The 20,349-nt window shown below is 49.0% G+C and overlaps 1 protein-coding gene across 2 annotated transcripts; it reads left to right on the top strand.

Moving 5' to 3' along the window:
* The first annotated feature begins 2,498 nt into the window (after nucleotides 1-2,498).
* Nucleotides 2,499-11,620, top strand: LOC310888957 (endogenous retrovirus group K member 7 Gag polyprotein-like). 2 transcript variants are annotated; one of them, XM_083852627.1, is made up of 3 exons: nucleotides 2,499-2,680; nucleotides 4,098-11,431; nucleotides 11,603-11,620. In XM_083852627.1, the coding sequence occupies exon 2, from the start codon at nucleotides 4,278-4,280 to the stop codon at nucleotides 5,973-5,975; it is 1,698 nt and encodes a 565-aa protein (XP_083708753.1). In that variant the 5' UTR covers nucleotides 2,499-2,680; nucleotides 4,098-4,277; the 3' UTR covers nucleotides 5,976-11,431; nucleotides 11,603-11,620. The 2 variants fall into 2 exon arrangements, with proteins under 2 accessions (XP_083708753.1, XP_083708752.1); XM_083852626.1 differs by having other exon boundaries at nucleotides 2,499-11,431.
* Nucleotides 11,621-20,349: the final 8,729 nt, after the last annotated feature.

Below are 20,349 nucleotides of genomic sequence, written 5' to 3'. Positions count from 1 at the left end.
TTGCCTGAGCAATTAAACCTTACACATGCTGTTACTGTTTCACATCCCAGGATAGCTAATTCCTGTGGCTCTAGGGGCACTTGTGGTAAGTAGACAGTCCAATCTTTGTTATCTGCTGGGTTCCCCACCAGACATGTCGTGAATGGGTCGTTAGCACTAGGCCGGGACAGGCACATCGCTTCTTGTCCTGTCATGTTGGCGAGGGTGACCCAGATGTTGCAGCGTGGTTGGATGGAGACCCAGGGCTGGCAATAACCGATGACAGCGGCAATTGTGAGGAGGAGGCCAGCCATGGCCTTAATCCCCTTGCTGGTACCCATCTTGGTCCGTGACCTGTGGAGACACAAGCATACCCTCGACCCCAAGTTATTAGAGGATGGGGTCCCTCCCAAAGACCTGTATTTAAATTTTTTTGCCATCACTAAGGCCTGCTCTGATTGTGGCACCTGTGACAGCGCGGAATTCATATTTTTGTAATGTTTTACTATGGGCGGTACCTCTTTGTGAGGAAAGGGTAATGATAGGTGAGTCATTACGTGAAGTGCCTTTCCCAACCTGTTCTGTGGTGTTTCCTGGGTGTCTCCCCCCTTTTTGTTTATTTAGCAGTGCTTTCAAGGTGCGATGTGTGCGCTCAACAATGGCATGACCCGTGGGGAAATGAGGAATGCCTGTGATGTGTCGGATACCCCAAGTCTGAAAAAAGGTTTCAAGGGAGTGACTACCATAGGCGGGGCTACTGTCGGGTTTTATTTCTTTCGGGATGCCTAGCACCATGAAAGCAACACGGAAGTGAGCCTGGACATGGTGACTAGTTTCACCCACCGCAACTGTTGTCCAAATAGCATGAGAGAAAGTATCTACCGATACGTGAACATTTTTCAAGAGACCAAATTCTGGAATATGCGTTACGTCAGTCTGCCATAACTGTAAGGACCGTAGACCTCTATGGCTTACCATTAAAGATGGGGTCAAAACATGTTGTTGACAGTCAGGACATGTTTGGACAATCAATTTGGCATCAGTGATCGATATAGCGAATTGTTTCGCCAAGACTTTGGCAGATTGATGGAAAAAGGCTTGGGATAACTGTGCTTGCTCCAGCACCTTAGGCACCGGGGCAGTCAGGGTCATATTAGTTAGCTGGTCAGCATGTGTGTTACCCTCTGCAAAAATACTGGGTAACATGGCGTGGCTCCGCATGTGAATAATACAATATGGGTGCACTCGCTGCTCTACCAAAAATAACAGCTCTTTAAATTTTAGAAACAAGTTTTCCTTTGGGATATGTCTCAAATGTGCCCTCTCAGTGCACTGAGCGACACCTACAGCATATTGGGAGTCCAATATTCCAATATTCAAAGGGACTAGGCTTTTCTTTTTTTTTTTCTTTTTTTGTCTTTTTTTTATTTAACACATTTTTATTGAGAGTGCAGCACAGATACTTTCCCTGAAACAATTACTTCAAAACATTTATGAACATAAATTGTCAAAAATATGCTAACAAATTTACTCAAATACATACGTGTAAAAAAAAATCTGAAAAACAAGTATTTAACAGCCTAAGGCACATTCGCAATGTAATTTCTCCATCATTTATGGTTTTTATCTCTAACACAAGAGGACACAAGTCTGAAAATCTGCATATATTAAGGTATCACAGAGCATAGAAAATATATGAAAATATCTACTAGCATTTGGCACAATGCAAATATTCTACCCCAAGAGAGAGAAACAGTGTAATCTTTTGAGCTACACAGATTGTTATTCATGCAAATTGTAATGTTACAACAGCAACTCTTGTTTTAGGTGGAAAAACCCAAAGGTGGTGAGCAGGGGACACGGTGGTTTGTGAGGAAAGCATGTTTAGGTACTTAGCCGTCTAATTTAGCTGGATAAGGAACAATGTAATGTTTTCCTGTTGTTAAACATGGCCATCCGTATCGCTGGCACACAAATTATTTGTACTGGAGCAATCAATTTGTGAATAGCATATGCCAACAGAAATGTGCCTGTACCAGCAGCCCTTTTAGATTGCAGCGATGATTCACTGAAGCCAAGTTTGAAGAGAACTGCAGTCATATCCACACCACTTGACACAGCCAGGTAGAAGATTCCTAGAGATACTAATGAAATTCCAACATGGAATGAAACCCCTACAGCACCATATTCTTTGAAAACTTTTTTCAGCTGCTGGGATTTATTGAGTTTGTGTTCACTGCTGAGATCTGTGGCTGCCTTTTCAGGGGATCCACCCACATCCTTGGCCGAGCTGCCGGCGGCGGCCCGCAGCGCCAGCAGAGGGGCCGGCGGGCTGGGGGGGAGCCGACCCGGCGGGGGCGGGGGGGGGCAGCAGCGGCGGCGGCCGGCGACGAGCGGGGGGGCGGCGGCGGCGCTTGCGGCCGTGCGGGCTGTCGCGGAGCGCGGGCGGTGCGCGGCTCTGCCCGGCCTCGCAGGACGGACAGAGCGGGGGCCCGCGGGGCCGCGGGCCCGGGCGCAGCAGCAGGCGGAACACGGCAGCGCCCGGTGCGCGCGGGCGGTCGCCCAAACCGGAGAAACGCAGCAGCCGGCGGCGGGGCGGGCGGGCGGGTGCCCGGAGCTGACAGCGGGGCGTCTCAAATGTGCCCTCTCAATGCGCTGAGCAACACCTACGGCATATTGCGAGTCCGATACAATATTAAAGGTACTGTTTTTTTCTCTTTTTTTTCTCTTTTTTTCCTTTTTTTTTCTTTTTTTTTTTTTTTGTTTTCTGGCTGCAATGTCCTCGATCACTGCACTGATTCGTCGCAAATCATGCAGTAATCTCCATTTCCCGCTCTTCTTCTTGATAACAAACACTGGTGAATTCCATTTGGAATGTTTGTCGGAACAATATGTCCTTGTTGGAGTTGTTCTTGAACCAAGTCCTGCAGACTACTGCTCAGAAATGAATCAATTGAGCAATTCTAGTTCCCTTTGGTATTGACAGTGGTGGAGACGGTGTCCAAGCCATAGTTTGGATTTGTCCATTATAATCGGCATCAATTATCCCCGGCAAAACAAACAATCTGTTCAAAGTTGTACTTGATTCTCCTAGCAGCAATACACTACAGTCATTCCCAATTGGTCCTTTGACATTCAATGGAATTTTATGAATGTGAGCACACCACAACGTGGCGTCTGTTACTGTGGAGGCATCCACTCTGGCACTCCCTCCGGTTCTTGCTGAAAGGGTGTCCACGGTGGTAACCATGGCAGCGGGGCTGCAGCACGGAACCCTGCTCCACCGTGGTACTCCATGGGCTGCAGGGGGACAGCCTGCTTCACCATGGTCCTCACCACAGGCCGCAGGGGACTTCTGCTCCGGTGCCTGGAGCACCTCTCCCCCTCCTTCTTCACTGACCTTGGCGCCTGCAACGCTGTTTCTCACTCCTCTCACTCTCCCAGATGCTGTGTGTGGCACAGCGGTTTTTTTCCTTTTTTTTTTTTTTTTCTTTTCTCTTTCTTACATCTGCTCTCACAGAGGCTCAAACAACATCGCTTATTGGCTCGGCTCTGGTCAGCAGTGGGGCCCTTACCTAACATGGGGCAGCTTTTAGATTCTTCTTACAGAAGCCACCCCTATGGCCCCTGCTACCAATACCTTGCCACGTAAACCCACTACATTCCAATATACTCTTACTTTACAATTATCACAATCTTCACAAACTTCACTTACATCAAAAAAAAGAATTCCCCACACCAAAATAAACATAACATCATCACAACACCGATGAGGTGGACAATTTACAAACACACCACCCCGCGTCCCTTCACCACACTAATATGAAACATATTCCTCACAATTGCTGCTTTCTTAAATTCTTCACAACTATTACATTCATAAAAAAAATCCAGTCCATGTTTTGCCCGTTACTTCTCTCGACTATCATCCTTATCTCAAATTCCTTGAGCCCCACATTGGGCAAGTAAAAAACCATAGGAAGTTATCACGGATTTGGGGTAAGAGGTTTAAAGAAACCAGTCTTCCAGCAGTATTGGACAATAAATGGCACAGAAACTATAGTAATGCTATATATATATATATATATATATATATATATAAAGGGTCTCCTGGTCAGGAGCCATCAGGAGTCCGTGTCTTGCATCCCTTCACATGGTGACCCCGACGTGATAGGGGAGGAGCAGCGCTGCACGAGCGTCCGAAGGGAACCCAGCCGAATGAATCAAGCTCGCAGCTGGACTGCAGCTTCAACCCTGGGACATCACCTGAAGGACAGGTGAGCGGCTGGGCATTAATCATGGGAGCTAGCCTTTTGGCAGAGGAAGAGGCTATAGTGAAACTACTAACACAACTCCTAATAGACAGGGGAGTAAAATCTGATCCGTTTAAGATAAAGCTATTATTGAAATTTTTGCGAAAACAAGGGCTCCCCTCAATGGCTTCCACAGTATTTGATGTAAAAACTTGGGACCAAGCGGGGGAAAAAATATGGGAAGCAGCGTCCAGTGGGGATACTAATGCTGCTGAGGTGATGACTATGTGGCGGCTGGTGACTGAGACTTTAAGATCGTGGCAGGCAGAAAAGGAAGTACAGAACGCCGCTGCCCAGGCAATAACAGCAGCCGAACTGAGATCAGAGCCTGCAAAGTCACCAGAGCGGTGCAGTTTGATAGACCTGGGGGATGACAAGGAAGAGGGCCGTGGACCGCCGCCGCAGAGCCCCTCCCCGCTGACCCCCTCGGCTCCCGCCTTGCCTGCCCCCGATAATGCCTCCCTGCGGGCCCGAGCTTTCGACCCGTGGGAACGATGGGAGCTGGTGCGCTGGGAAGCTCTAAAAGACGGGGACCCGGTGGGAATGGCTTTCCCGGTGCAGGTGCGACCCAACGGTCCAAATGAATATAATGCCTTCCACTGGGACCTAATTAAAGAATTAAGAAAGACTGTGACTACATATGGATTACACGCACCATTTACTCAGTCATTGTTAGAAAATGTTATGACTGGTCACTTGCTGGTGCCGTACGATTGCCATCAGATAGCCGCGATGATTTTAACGCCAACACAAAAATTACTGTGGGAGCAAAAATGGAAAGAAGCGTGCGAATTGGCCGCCCTGCGTAACCTGGACCGGCAGCCCGGCGACCCCCTCTTGGGAGCCGGGATCCCACAGTTGATGGGGGCTGAGCCGTTATTTGATCCGAGATTGCAGGCTAGGCTCGACGATGCCATCTTGCGGCAGTCCGCGTCTCTGGCCTTCCAGGCTATGTTGAAGTTGCCTGAAGTTGGAAAAGCCGAGCCATCGTTTACCAGCATTAGGCAACAAATTACCGAGCCTTATATGCAATTCACTGATAGATTGCGAGACGCTTTGGACAAACAAATTGACAACCGCGAGGCCAAAGAGGCCCTTATACTAAAACTGGCGGTAGAAAATGCAAACACAGACTGTAAGAAAATACTCCAAGCCCTGCCTGCTAATACTACACTGGTACAAATGATAGAGGCTTGCAATCGAGTCGGATCCATAGAACATCACACTGCCGCTTTGGCCGGAGCCTTTGCTACTGCACTTAAAACCGGGCGAAAACGGTGTTTTCGCTGTCGAGCCACGGGGCATCTTGCCACCGAATGCCCACAGCGAGGAGCGGGGGGGGAACGCGGTAACTCTGCCCCTCCCACTGTTTGCCCACGGTGCGGCACGGGATGGCACTGGGCTAGCCAGTGCCGTTCGACGCATGATGCAGAGGGACGACCTTTACAACCGTGGCAGGGAAACGGGAAGCAGAGCGCGGGGCGGGGCCGCGCGATGACACAAGTGCCCCGGCCCTCCTTCGTGGGCGGGCCGTCCTCGCGGAAGTCACCGCCCTGGGCGATGACGACTACCGGGCTGCGACCGCAGCCGCCCACTGCTCCAGCGATCCCGCCTACTACGTCACCGTGGATTCCCTCACAGCCAGAACCCGAGGAAGCGCCGGATTGGATGTCTCCACAGTAACGAGCTGCACCCTTTGGGACACTCGGGTTCGCAGAATACCTCTAAATGTACAGGGACCAATAGGGAAGGGATGCAGCGCCCTCTTGCTAGGGCGGTCTAGCACCACACTAACGGGTCTTTTTATACTGCCTGAAGTCATTGACGTTGATTATGAAGGCATAATACAAGCAATGGCATGGACTCCCTCCCCACCGATGCTCATTCCCAAGGGGACTACAATTGCACAGTTAATACTATTTAAAGCCATAGTTCCACAAGCAGAGACATGTGACCGACACGACGCGGAGTTTGGATCAACGGGACCCCCGTCAGCTTTTTGGGCCTCGGCCATTACCATCAAGAGGCCTACGCTGACCCTAACACTTCATCACCCACAGGCTGACCCCTCCAGCGCACAAATAACCGTATTAATGGATACCGGGGCAGATGTTACAGTAATTTCTCTTCACGATTGGCCCAAAAGTTGGCCTTTAGATTCCACCACAAAAGGCCTTGTGGGAGTTGGTGGTGTCTCCGGTACCTTTCAGAGCCGATATATGCTTAGCATTAAGACTCATGAAGGCTCGCTGTATAACGTCCGGCCGTATGCTGCCCTCATACCTGTCAGTCTCCTGGGGAGGGATGTGATGGGGCAGGGCGAGTTCACTCTGAGCTTTCCGGAAAATTTTCAATAGCGGCCATTGACGAGCGACCGCGCATGAGACTCACCTGGAGAACTGATAATCCTGTGTGGGTGAAGCAATGGCCGCTTCCTGCGGAAAAGGTCGCTGCTCTCCAAGAACTTGTCCAAGAACAGTTACAATTGGGACACATTACCCCCACAACCAGTCCCTGGAATTCACCCGTGTTTCTTTTTAAAAAGAAAAGCGGGAAATGGCGATTACTTCACGATTTACGTCAAATAAACAATGCAATGGGGGACATGGGAGCTCCCCAGCCCGGATTACCTTCTCCTGCTATGCTCCCTTGCAATTGGAATATCTTGATTATCGATTTAAAGGACTGCTTCTTTACTATTCCACTTCACCCTGCTGATGCTCCTCGATTCGCGTTCTCGGTCCCAAAAATCAATAAGACCGAACCAATGGATAGGTATCATTGGACTGTGCTGCCTCAAGGGATGAAAAATTCCCCAGCAATTTGCCAAACATACGTAGCAGAAGCGCTACGCCCCGTACACAAACGATTCCCGCACGTATACATCTATCATTATATGGACGACATATTGCTCTCCAGTCCGACAGACAACTTAACTCAAGAAGTACTGCCTGTTCTACGGCAGGAGTTCCAGACATGGGGATTACAAATCGCACCGGAGAAAATTCAAATCGAGGCGCCTTGGAAATATTTAGGCTGGAAGATACTGCAGCACAGTATTCAACCCCAAAATGTAGCCATTACAAGGGAAATTCGCACGCTCAGTGATGTCCAGAAGCTTATAGGCAATATAAATTGTATAAGGACGCAATGCGGAATTGACAACCATACACTAGCAGCCCTGTTCGAGTTGTTAAAAGGGGACACTAGTATTAATGCGCCCCGCCGGCTGACTAATGAAGCCAGGGCGGCGCTACACCGTATAGAGGAGAAGATCTCTGCCCAACAATGCCAGCGGCGAGCAGAAAATTTACCCATTCAGCTCTACATATGCAACCAGAATCCACAACCTTTAGCTATTATTGCGCAATGGGACTCCAACGCAACAGACCCGTTGCTTCTATTAGAATGGGTGTTTCTACCCCACCAACCGACAAAGACACTCGCCACCCGCATTGAAATGTTTTCAGATTTGATTAGGAAGGGAAGAGAACGAATTATAGAAATGGCTGGAGAAGAGCCAAAATCCATTATCATTCCGATAGTTAAAGACTATCTTGATTGGTGCCTCCAGAATAGCTTAGAGCTACAATCAGCCCTTTCGGGTTTCAATGGTCAACTTGATATACATCTCCCGTCTCATAAAATGCTTACCTTTTATAATAATGTACACGTTGAGGACAAGCTGCTATATCGATGGCACCCAGTCCAAGGACAAACAGTATTCACAGACGGGTCAGGGAGAAAGGGAAAAGCTGTAGTCACGTGGGAACAAGGAGGCCACTGGCAACATGTCATAGAAACAATACAGGGCTCCCCTCAGATAGTAGAATTACATGCAGTAGTAATGGCGTTCAAGCAATGGGACCAGGCTCCACTAAATATTGTCTCTGATTGACATTATGCAGTAGGAGTAGCACAACACATTGAAAGATCTCAGATCAAACACATCCACAACGAAGCACTATTCTTAAAATTTAAAGAGTTATTATTTCTTGTAGAGCACCATACCCACCCTTATTGCGTGATCCACATTAGAAGTCATATGACACTCCCGGGATTCTTTGCAGAAGGAAATGCCCGGGCCGATCGATTGACTAACATTGCATTGCAAGTCCCAGTGCCAAATACATTGTCCCAGGCTCGTTTATCACATCAATTCTTCCACCAGGCTGCAAAGGCATTGTCCAAACAGTTTGCCATCCCCATAGGAGATGCTAAGCTCATAGTACAGACCTGCCCGGATTGTCAACAACGACCAGGCCCACCGACTACAGTTAATCCTAGGGGCCTCTCTTCTCTTCAGCTTTGGCAAACTGACATTACTCACATTCCTGAGTTCGGGAGGCTAAAATACGTTCACGTGTCCATAGATTCTTTTTTGCACGCGCTCTGGGCCTCTGCGATGACGGGCAAAACAAGCCGTCACGTACAGGCGCATTTCCGTGCGGCCTTCGCCGCCCTCGGAATCCCTAAAGAAATAAAAACTGATAATGGCCCAGCTTATGCAAGCCGCTCTACGCGACTTTTTTTCCATACCTGGGGCATCACTCACAAGACAGGCATCCCACACTCACCCACAGGACAAGCAATAGTAGAACGTGTTCACCGCACGTTAAAGGACTTATTGGCTAAACAGAAAAAGGGGGAGACACAGGAGACCCCGCAGAATAGATTGAACAAAGTGGTATATGTCATAAATCATTTGACACTACCTTTTCAATACGAAGACGTACCACGTATAATTAAGCATTTTAAATCAATGGAATCAGGACTAACCTCCGTTCCAACAGGAAAAGCGATGGTTATGATGAGAAATCTGGATACTGGGAGGTGGGAAGGACCATATCCCCTAATAACCTGGGGGCGAGGGTACGCTTGTGTTTCCACAGGGCAAGGACCATGATGGGTGCCAGCTCGTGGCGTGTGACCATGGTTGGGACCATCATCCTCGTCCGCCTCTGCAGCTTCGGCGCCTCCTGGGTCTCAGTCCAGCCCAGACTGTGGGTGACCCATTCGGTGATAATCTGGAGCTGATTAATACAGCAGTGCACTGAAGGTTAGATGGGAGGAGGTTCCTGGATCTGGTGGAGCCAATGAAACGACCCATCTACGACATGTCTGCTGGGGAACCCGGCGGATGACAAAGACTGGACTGTCTACTTATCGCAAGCGCCCCTAGAGCCACAGGAATTAGATATCCTGAGATGTGTAACAGTAATAGCATGTGTAAGGTGTAATTGCTCGGAAAAAAAAAAAAGGTCACTTGCTCCTTATTGCAATGCATCTCTTTGCTGTCATTATACAAACTATAATAGCATCCTTCCTTGCGCCAGGAGCCGCTCTGCTCGGCTGTGGGATCGACTGTGGAACGGATGCCCCTAGGTGCACCCCGAGCATTTTTTCCTCGGAGGGGTCTCCACTCTCAGCCGCTCACCACGGGAGCAGACAAGGACCTCCTGAAGCCGCACACAAATTATTTTAAGTGATGTTTTCTTGTGGTGTGAATGAGAAGTGCAAGAGGCCTCTCTGCGTGATTGTGTGATTGTGTGATTGTGCTGTGCAAGTAAGAAGCAGTATCGCTGCGAAGCAACATTCCTAGCGCTTAGTGGCTTGTTGACTGATGTAGATTCTAGTAGGCACACTACTTTACAATCGTAGTTCTGCATGAGATTTTCACTCTGTTGCTTATTGTACCTTGCTTATTGCAGTGTGTGCAGTGATTGATAGAAAAATCTATAGAAAACGTTTGGTTGATTGAAAATAAAAAAGGGGGAATTGTGGGAGAAGAATTTGCAGGGAGCTTTGTGCTATTTTGTGGGAAAGGAATTCACAGGTGGCTTTGTGCTGTTTCACACGTCCCTGAGTTAGCGATAATGAGGAAAACAGCAGTAGAACCAAAAACTTGAGCAAGGACGAGATAAAGTAAATTGACTACAGTGTTAAAGATGAGTTTTGGGCAGTAGCCAATTGCTGGCTGGCTCAAGGCACGTGTCTGAGGGTCTCTAACCAATTATAAGACAGATTCGGGCACGTGGACAGCGCGTGGGGCTACGGGGAAAGTATATGTAGTGGTGAAAAAGGGCAATAAACGCCTCCTGTTCAAGAGCCATCAGGAGTCCGTGTCGTGCATCCCTTCAAAAACCTCAGAGAGCGCTGTGGTCTTATTTACCTTCAGGTCAATTCTGACTAGTCAACCCCAATTCCAATTTGTAACAGCAATGGTGGTTTTCTTAGGTGCCCATCACAACCTTAATTGCGTTGCAGTCTCATTTTTCTACCTCATCCTTTAAATAGTTTGGTCTTTTATTTACCTTGACCTGAGCTGCAAAAATGATGCTTTCCAGGCAAGGTTAAGGAGCATGCATACTGAAGAGGATATTTCAAGAGCCCAAAAGGGTTCCGGTGGGCTTTTAACAGAGCTGCCTTAGAGACAGAGGACATTAAACAGTTGTCTACCTTGCCCAGTCTCTCGGAGGACCCTTCTATTGTGGGGTTGCTGAGGGTCGAAGAACAGCAGGTGCCAATCGCTACCACAACTGTGCACCGGTGGCAATATCGCACCAACCGAGACTCCCTGATTCCCATCCATAAGCTAATTCGTCAACTGGAGAAGTATAAGGCTTTAGTAGACACCGGTGCACAATGTACTCTAATGCCATCAAGCTATAAAGGGCCAGAGCCCATCTGTATTTATGGTGTGACGGGGGGATCCCAGCAGTTAACTGTATTGGAGGCTGAAGTGATTCTAACCGGTAATGAGTGGCAAAAGCACCGTATTGTGACTGGCCCAGATGCTCCGTGCATCCTTGGCATAGACTATCTTAGAAGAGGATATTTCAAGGACCGAAAAGGGTTCCCCTGGGCTTTTGGCATAGCTGCCTTGGAGACAGAGGACATTAAACAGTTGTCTACCTTGCCTGGTCTCTCAGAGGACCCTTCTGTTGTGGGGTTGCTGAGGGTTGAAGAACAGCAAGTGCCAGTCGCTACCACAACTGTGCACCGGCGGCAATATCGCACCAACCGAGACTCCCTGAGGCCCATCCATAAGGTAATTCGTCAACTGGAGAGCCAAGGAGTGATCAGCAAGACTCATTCACCTTTTAATAGTCCCATATGGCCAGTGCGAAAGTCTAATGGTGAGTGGAGACTAACAGTGGACTATTGTGGCCTGAACGAAGTCACGCCACCACTGAGTGCTGCAGTGCCAGACATGCTAGAACTCCAGTACGAACTGGAATCAAAGGCAGCCAAGTGGTATGCCACAATTGATATCGCTAATGCATTTTTCTCCATCCCTCTAGCAGCAGAGTGCAGGCCACAGTTGGCTTTCACTTGGAGGGGTGTCCAATACACCTGGAATTGACTGCCCCAGGGGTGGAAACACAGCCCTACCATTTGCCATGGACTGATCCAGTCTGCGTTGGAACAGGGGGAAGTTCCAGAACACCTGCAGTACATCGATAACATCATTGTGTGGGGTGTCACAGCAGAGGAAGTTTTTGAGAAAGGGAAGAAAATAGTCCAAATCCTTCTGAAGGCTGGTTTTGCCATAACAGGACCAGATGTAAAGAATGTGCTCTACACCGCAGCCGGGGAGAATGGCCCCACCTGGAGCCTCTGGCAGAAAGAGCCTGGGGAAATGCGAGGTCGACCCCTAGGGTTTTGGAGTCGGGGATACAGAGGATCTGAGGCCTGCTATACTCCAACCGAAAAGGAGATATTGGCAGCATATGAAGGAGTTTGATCTGCTTCGGAAGTGGTCGGTACTGAAGTGCAGCTCCTCCTGGCACCCTGACTGCCGGTACTGGGCTGGATGTTCTAAGGAAGGGTCCCCTCTACACATCATGCAACTGATGCTACATGGAGCAAGTGGGTTTCCCTGATTACTCAGCGGGCTCAAATTGGAAACCCCAGTCGCCCAGGGATCTTGGAAGTGATTATGGACTGGCCAGAAGGCAAATACTTTGGGATATCACCAGAGGAGGAGGTGGCCTGTGCTGAAGAAGCCCCACTGTACAACAAGCTACCAGAAAATGAGAAGCAATATGCCCTGTTCACTGATGGGTCCTGTCGTATTGTGGCAAATTTTGTTCGTCATCTTCATCGATTGTTCAACATCTTCATCGACGACCGTGATGAGGGAATAGTGTCCACCCTCAGCAAGTATGCTGATGCTACAAAGCTGATGACACTAAACTTGGAGTAGTTGTGGACTCTGTTGAGGGTGGAAAGGCCTTGCAGAGAGATCTGGACAGATTGGAGAGCTGGGCGATCACCAACCACATGAAGTTTAACAAGAGCAAGTGCCAGGTCCTGCACCTGGGACAGAGCAACCCTGGCTATACGTACAGAGTGGGCAACGAGACGCTGGAGAGCAGCCCCACAGAGAGGGATATGGGGGTTATGGTTGATAGCAGGGTGAATATGAGCCCGCAGTGTGCCTTGGCGGCCAGGAGGGCTAATCGTATCCTGGGGTGCATCAAGCACAGCATTGCTAGTGGGTTGAGGGAACTGATTGTCCCGCTCTACTCTGCGCTGGTGCGGCCTCACCTCGAGTACTGTGTGCAGTTCTGGGCACCACAGTACAAAAAGGACATAAAACTGTTGGAGAGTTTCCAGAGAAGGGATACAAAGATGGTGAAGGCCTGGAGGGGAAGACGTATGAGGAGCGGCTAAGGTCACTGGGCCTGTTCAGCCTGGAAAAGAGGAGGCTAAGGGGAGACCTCATCGTGGTCTACAGCTTTCTCACAAGGGGGAGTGGAGGGGAAAGCGCCGATCTATTCTCTTTAGTCACTAGTGATAGGACCCACGGGAATGGTGTCAAGCTGAGTTAGGGGAAGTTTAGGCTAGACATCAGGAAGAGGCTCTTCACTGAGAGGGTGGTCGCCCACTGGAACAGGCTCCCCAGGGAAGTAGTCACTGCACCAAGCCTTTTGGAGTTTAAGAAGCGTTTGGACTGTGCACTTAGTCACATGGTCTAAAATTTGGGGTAGACCTGTGTGGTGCCAGGAGTTGGACTCGATGATCCTTATGGGTCCCTTCCAACTCGGGATATCCTATGATTCTATAGATGTTACTACCTCTGACTGTAAAATCCCTGGCTACTCTGTAACAAGTCTTGTATGTGTCTGCACTGTAATCTATTTTTAAAGTGTTGTGTGGAGATATGAGCTCTGCTAACAGGTGCTTGCTAGGTTCTGCACTATGCTTACCCTATAATGGTCTTACACTTCCTGGTTAGAAGTTGCTGCAATATATTGCCAGTTTGCCTGCTTATTTAATGGTTGTGATTTAACCTGTCAGACAGTTAAATACTACACGCTTGTTTGCTTGCCACCACCCCCAAGTGGGATGGGGGAGAAAATTGAAAAGTGCAAGAACTCATGAGTTGATGAGATTCATGGATGGCAGAAAATGCCCTGTGGGGGTGGTTGCAGCAATGGAAGCAGAGCAACTGGCAGTGCAAAGGCAAACCCATCTGGGCTGCTGCATTGTGGCAAGATATTGCTGCCCGGGTAGAGAACCTGGTTGTAAAGGTACGCCATGTAGATGCTCACGTGCCCAAGAATCGGGCTACTGAAGAACATCAGAACAACCAGCAGGAGGATCAGGCTGCTAAGATTGAAGTGGCTCAGGTGGACCTGGACTGGCAACATAAAGGTCAATTATTTATAGCTCGATGGGCCCATGACACCTCAGGCCATCAAGGCAGGGATGCAACATATAGATGGGCTTGGGATCGATGGGCGAACCTGACCATGCATGCTATTGGACAGGTTATTCATGACTGTGAAACGTGCTGCAATCAAGCAAGCCAAGCGGTTAAAGCATCTTTGGTATGGGGGAGGAATGGGGAGGTCCGATGTGTACCTCAAGGGGATCTGATGTTGGTTGAGAATAGCCCATCAGTTGAATTGTATTATGTTAATTATTACATAATGCTGTATGTCATCACTACCATGATTGCTACATGTCAGTGTCCCATTAATGGTATCACAGTAACAGCCACGCCGATAATGATGAATGAATTCTGATAGAATTGGACAAGCACAGCGGCGTGATGGAACCAGAACGAGCTTCAGCATGCGATGATCCAACATCCAACATCACACATCATCTCTTCTACCCTGCAAGACTGCTGGGACAGATGGAGCCCAAAGTCAGTCACAGACTCCACAAACTCAGTGGACGTTTTATATACATATATGAAGGTGGTGACTAATTGGAATGTATTGGGAAGTGTGGGACCTAAGCATGACATAAATGGTATGGAATAAGGGGTGGATATTGTCCTGGTTTTGGCTAGGGTAGAGTTAATTTTCCTCCTAGTAGCTGGTATGGTGCTGTGTTTGGTATTTAGGATGAGAATAATGCTGATAACACGCTGATGTTTTAACTGTTGCAGAGCAGTGCTTACACCAAGCCAAGGACTTCCCAGCTTCTCGCTCTGTCCTTCCAGTGGGCAGGCTGGGGGTGCAGCAGGAGCTGGGAGGGGACAGACCCAGGACAGCTGACCCAAACTGGCCAAAGGGGTATTCCTTTCTCATTTTCCCATCACAGAATTGAAGGGGTTGGAAGGGACCTCGAGATCATCGGGTCCAACCCCCCTGCCAAAGCAGGTTCCTTAGAGCAGGCTGCCCAAGTAAGCAACCAGACGGGCCTTGAATATCTCCAGAGAAGAAGACTCCACAACCTCCCCGGGCAGACTGTTCCAGTGCTCCGTCACCCTCACTGTGAAGAAGTTCTTTCTCATGTTGGTGCGGAACTTTCTGTGCTCTATCTTGTGGTCATTACCCCTGTCCTGTCCCCACAAACCACTGAAAAGAGGTTGGCCAAATCCCTCTGTCTCCCACACTTAAGGTATTTGTAAACATTAATAAAATCCCCTCTCAGTCTTCTTTTCTCCAGGCTGAACAGACCCAGGTGTCTCAGCCTTTCCTCATAGGGGAGGTGCTCCAGGCCCCGTATCATCTTTGTGGCCCTTTGCTGGACTCTTTCCAGGAGATCCCTGTCTTTTTTGTAGTGGGGAGCCCAGAACTGGACACAGCACTCCAGGTGAGGCCTGACCAGGGCAGAGTAGAGGGGGAGGATCACCTCCCTTGACCTGCTGGCCGAGCTCCTTTTAATGCACGCCAGGATCCCATTGGCCTTCTTGGCCACCAGGGCACACTGCTGGCTCATGGTCAACCTGTCGTCCACCAGGACCCCCAGGTCCTTCTCCGCAGAGCTCCTCTCTAGCAGGTCATCCCCCAGCCTGTCCTGATATATGCGGTTGTTCCTTCCCAGGTGCAGGACTCTACACTTGCTCTTGTTAAACCTCATTTGGTTTCTTCCTGCCCATCTTTCCAGCCTGTCCAGGTCTCGCTGAATGGCAGCACAGCCTTCTGGCGTGTCGGCCACTCCTCCCAGCTTTGTATCATCGGCGTACTTGCTGAGGGTGGACACTATTCCCTCATCAAGGTTGTCGATGAAGATGTTGAACAAGACCGGACCCAGCACCGACCCCTGGGGAACACTGCTAGTCACAGGTCTCCAGCCGGACTCTGCGCCGCCGATCACCACCCTCTGAGCTCGGCCAGTCAGCCAGTTCTGAACCCACCTTACTCTCCACTCCTCTATCCCATACTTTCTCAGCTTTGCTATCAGGATGTCATGGGAGACAGTATCGAAAGCCTTGCTAAAGTCAAGGTAGATGACATCCACTGCTCTCCCCCCGTCTACCCAGCTGGTGATGCCATCATAGAAGGCAACGAGGTCGACCCTTGGTGAATCCATGCTGAATACTCCTCATAATATTCTTCTCTTCCAATTGCTTGGAGATGGCATCCAGAACAAGCTGTTCCAACACCTTTCCAGGGACAGAGGTGAGACTGACTGGCCTGGAGTTTCCCGGATCCTCCTTCTTGTCCTTCTTGAAGACCGGAGTGACATTGGCTATCCTCCAGTCTTCAGGCACCTCTCCTGTTCTCCAGGACCTTTCAAAGATGATAGAGAGCGGTTCGGCGATCACCTCTGCCAACTCCCTTAGCACACGTGGATGCATCCCATCAGGACCCATGGATTTCTGTGCGTTGAGCCCACTCAGACGCTCCCGAACCACTCTCTCGTCAACCAGGTGGGAGCCCTCCATTTCCCAGCCCCTTTCTCCTCCCGCCAGGGTCAAGGAGTCCCGGGGGGGAGTCCTTGAAGCAAAGACTGAAGCAAAGAAAGCATTCAGCACCTCCGCCTTCTCGGCGTCTCCCATTACCAGGACACCCCCCTCGTTCAGTAAGGGACCCACATTATCCCTAGTCTTCCTTTTACTTTTTACATACTTAAAAAAACCCCTTCTTATTATCTTTTATCTCTTTTGCAAGCCTCATCTCTAGGTGGGCTTTAGCCTTCCTCGTTGCATCCCTGCAGGCCCTGACAACACTTCTATACTCCTCCCAAGAGGACAGGCCCTTTTTCCACATTCCATAGACCTTCCTCTTCCTTTTGATCTTATCGATAAGCTCCTTGCTCACCCAAGCAGGTTTCCTGCCCCCCTTTCCCGATTTCCTACTCTTAGGGATGCACCGATCCTGAGCTTGGAAGAAGTCCTGTTTAAATGTAGCTCAGCTCTCACAAGCACTCTTGCCTTCTAGTAACCTAGCCCATGAGATACCATCTGACGTCATGCTGAACAATTAATATGGGGGGGCTGGCCGGGGTGGGGGGGAAGGGATGGATCCGCTGCTTGGGGACAGGCTTGTCAGCGGGTGGTGAGCAATTGCATTGTGCATCACTCGTTTTGTACACACTATTAGTAGTAATACTATTATCATTATTATTATTTTCCTGTCTTTTCTGTCCTAATAAACTGTCTTTATCTCAGCCCACAGGCTTTCATTTCTTTCTAATTCTCTCCCCTATCCCAGAGAGGGAGGTGGGAGGGTGAGCGAATGGCTGTGTGGCGCTTAGCTGCCGGCTGGGTTAAACCACAACAATTAATCATCTGGTGAAACCAGATGGTCATGGTGAAACACCTCAGCTCCATGCACAACCACAGTAGCTAAGTTTAAGTTTTCCCTGACGGCACGTGTTCCCTTAATTCCAGTGTATTTAACGTGGGCTTGGGACCTGGCCATTCTGGGTCTTTTTGGCTATGAACCAAAGGGGATTGCATTAACGTCAGGGTAAAGCATAGTTTTATCATTTCAAACTGCTGATTTTTCATTCTCCGTCTACATGCAGTCCACTCAGGATTCCTGTGAACGCAAAAGGAAAGAAAATGTGCTTGGTTGTATTCAACCAGCAGGGTTAAAAAGAGGGTGAAATCCACTGAGTGCTAATCCGGTGTACTTTTCCTGAACAATCTTTGGCTTCCCATGCGTAGAGGTTTTTGGGGATAGTTGGTACCATTGCTACTGTTCCAGTCTGAGGCATTTTTACCAGCACAGGTTGTCCAGTGTGAAATCCTGTAGGATATTCTCCTGGTTTAGTATAATGCTTGGGGTGATTGTATTGGTAGATGCACAGAAGACTTTCATTTTGGGGCAACCATCTAAGGATGGGCAGCACCTTGTATCAATGTCACTATTTCTGCCATGTTTGGAACTGCGGCAGTCAAAGGCGTGGTGTTAGCATTTAACTGTCTGTAATCCATGGTAAAACGCCATTGCCCGGTTGGTTTCTTTACCAGCCACACCAGTGAACTGTAAGGTGAACGGGTCCTTTTAATAATGCCTCTTTCTTCCAATTCTGTTACCACCCCGTCAATCCCCATAAGTGCTGCTGCTGGCAACAGATATTGCCGAACATTAGTGATTTGAGAGCAGGGTAAGGGTATGGATGTTTGTAACAGACTCAGTCTCACTGTGCCTGAATCCCTTTGATGTGTCATGAAACTCCACACCATCCCATCTGGGAGTTTCCACATTCATCCACCCAGTATGTCAAATCCTAAAATATTAGTACATGCAGCACCAACTAATACTTCTGCCCTGGTTAATCTTCATACCTCTGGCAGCCAGAGTGAAATTTTTGTGGTGGGACATTCTTTCTTCACACTGTCGATTCCTGTGAATTTAACCCTGCGTCGACCAGGTCTTATGCCCGGGGTTTGTGCTGTCTCATGGGTAATTATTGACATTTGAGCCCTGGTGTCAATGAGAAAGTTTACCAATATTTTTTGGGGTCCAACGGGAAGGGCAATGGTAGGGTCAGAGTATTCAACAGAGAGCCATTGAATTGCTAATACCCGCCGAGCAGGGTGGCTCACTGACCTCCCTGGGGATAGGAGTTTTTTGCTGAGTTTCTGCCTCGTCAATTGGGCTTGGTGCAGGTGTACTTTCCTTATGGGTTGGGGGTTTTTCAGTTAGGCAATTCTCCCCAGCTGGAATATTTTCCTTACCCAGAGATTGGACTAATGTACGGAGAACCTCCGTAGAGATGCCAAGCAAGATTGGTCAGGGTACACCCAAATCTAGGGCCTTACGCCACAACTCACCCTGTTCCTTATTAGGTTTGAACCTCTCTTTGAATTTGGGGTATTTGGGATTTTGAGTGTGGATTTGGCGAACTCACCAGGAGTGATCTGGGGACTTAATACTGGATGAACTAATCCAGTCCATTCGGCGTCCATACTTATTTATGTCTTGTGCAATTTCACTCCAGGTGGGAATGGGGGAGTGCAGATTTTGTCTACAAACGCAATCACCTTCCCTATGAACAGCTTGTATGCGATCCTGGGTATTTGCTACAAACATCTTAAGACAATCAGGGAGTCCACGGATGAGAGGGGTTAATTGAGCTGGGTCGATAGGGGCTGTGATATATGGAGTAATAATTCGTGTCAAGAAGATGGTTGATGTTAATAAAGAAGGGGGAGATGTGGGAGTGTGGTCATGGGGGTCGACAAGCCCCATGGTTGGTGATAACATCAGACTCTTAACGATGAGGCCATCAGGAATGTAGAGTTTAGAGGGAACAAAGAAGGGTGATTCGGGAGACGCCATGCCGTCTTGGGTTGCTTGTTCTCCAGCCGTTAAGGCATGGAAGCTGCTGGTTTGCTGGTTGCCGGGCAAAGTTGTTTGACCAATGAAGAGTTAGGGGAAAAGGACTGCTGTGGGGCGAATGGTATAAAAAGGGAGCCTGTCCTCGATGATGAAAACAAACAGGGACATGAGCAACAGAAACAGGGACAGGCTAACAGAACAGGGACCAGGACAGGAACAGGGACATTGATGGCCTAATGAAGATAGGTTCGGCCAAACTCAGCAAACTGCTCGAGGAAGCTCGCATAGAAAGTCGCTGGAAATAGGCGCACCAGAGCTGGAAGGAAGCTCAAGCTGAGGGAAGCGGACCCGCACACACAACTGCCCCTCGCTGGCCGAAGGTAAGCAGTTGCGCATTATGGGGAATCATACGTCCTTAGAAACAAAGACTGTCCTGGTAACCTTACAGCTTATTCTCTTTATTAACAATCAGACAGTTTATGATCCTGAAACATGGGACCAAACTGAGGTCAAGGTGTGGGACTCTGCTACTAAAAACGACAAGGTTGCGGTGGGATTGCTCGGCACCTGGCGAGCAATCTGAGGCCTTAAAGAGCCATGTGGGACCACAATCAGAAACGTGTGGTTTGCCAGACAGTGAGGGAGCTGCGGGCTCATCCACCGATCCTTCTGCTACACCATCGGCCCCCCCGCCGCTACTGCCATCGCAGGACTTTGCTGTTACGCCCCCGGTGACCTGAACGTTCCTTTTGATCCAGGCCCTATAGGCCCTGAAAAGGAGCCGGATCTGTTTCCCTTCGATCCGGGAGGAATAGGATACATAAGGCCCGAAGGCCAAGTTGCTTAACAACTTAAAGCGAGACATATTGTTCCCACGACTAGCCCTGGAATTCTCCGGTGTTTGTAATCAAGAAAAGGAATGGAAAATGGAGACTGTTATATGATCTGAGAAAAATTAATGAAGTCATGGAAGATATGGGAGCACTTCAACCAGGATTACCAGCTCCAACTATGCTCCCCCAGTCATGGACATTAATAGTAATAGACTTAAAGGATTGTTTGTTAAACACTTGCCA

Source organism: Anser anser (assembly GCF_964211835.1).
Source record: "Anser anser genome assembly, contig: SUPER_W_unloc_8, whole genome shotgun sequence".
Lineage (NCBI taxonomy): Eukaryota > Metazoa > Chordata > Aves > Anseriformes > Anatidae > Anser > Anser anser.
Note: the sequence above shows the minus strand (reverse complement) of the source record. Positions and strands in the feature narration are given on the sequence as shown.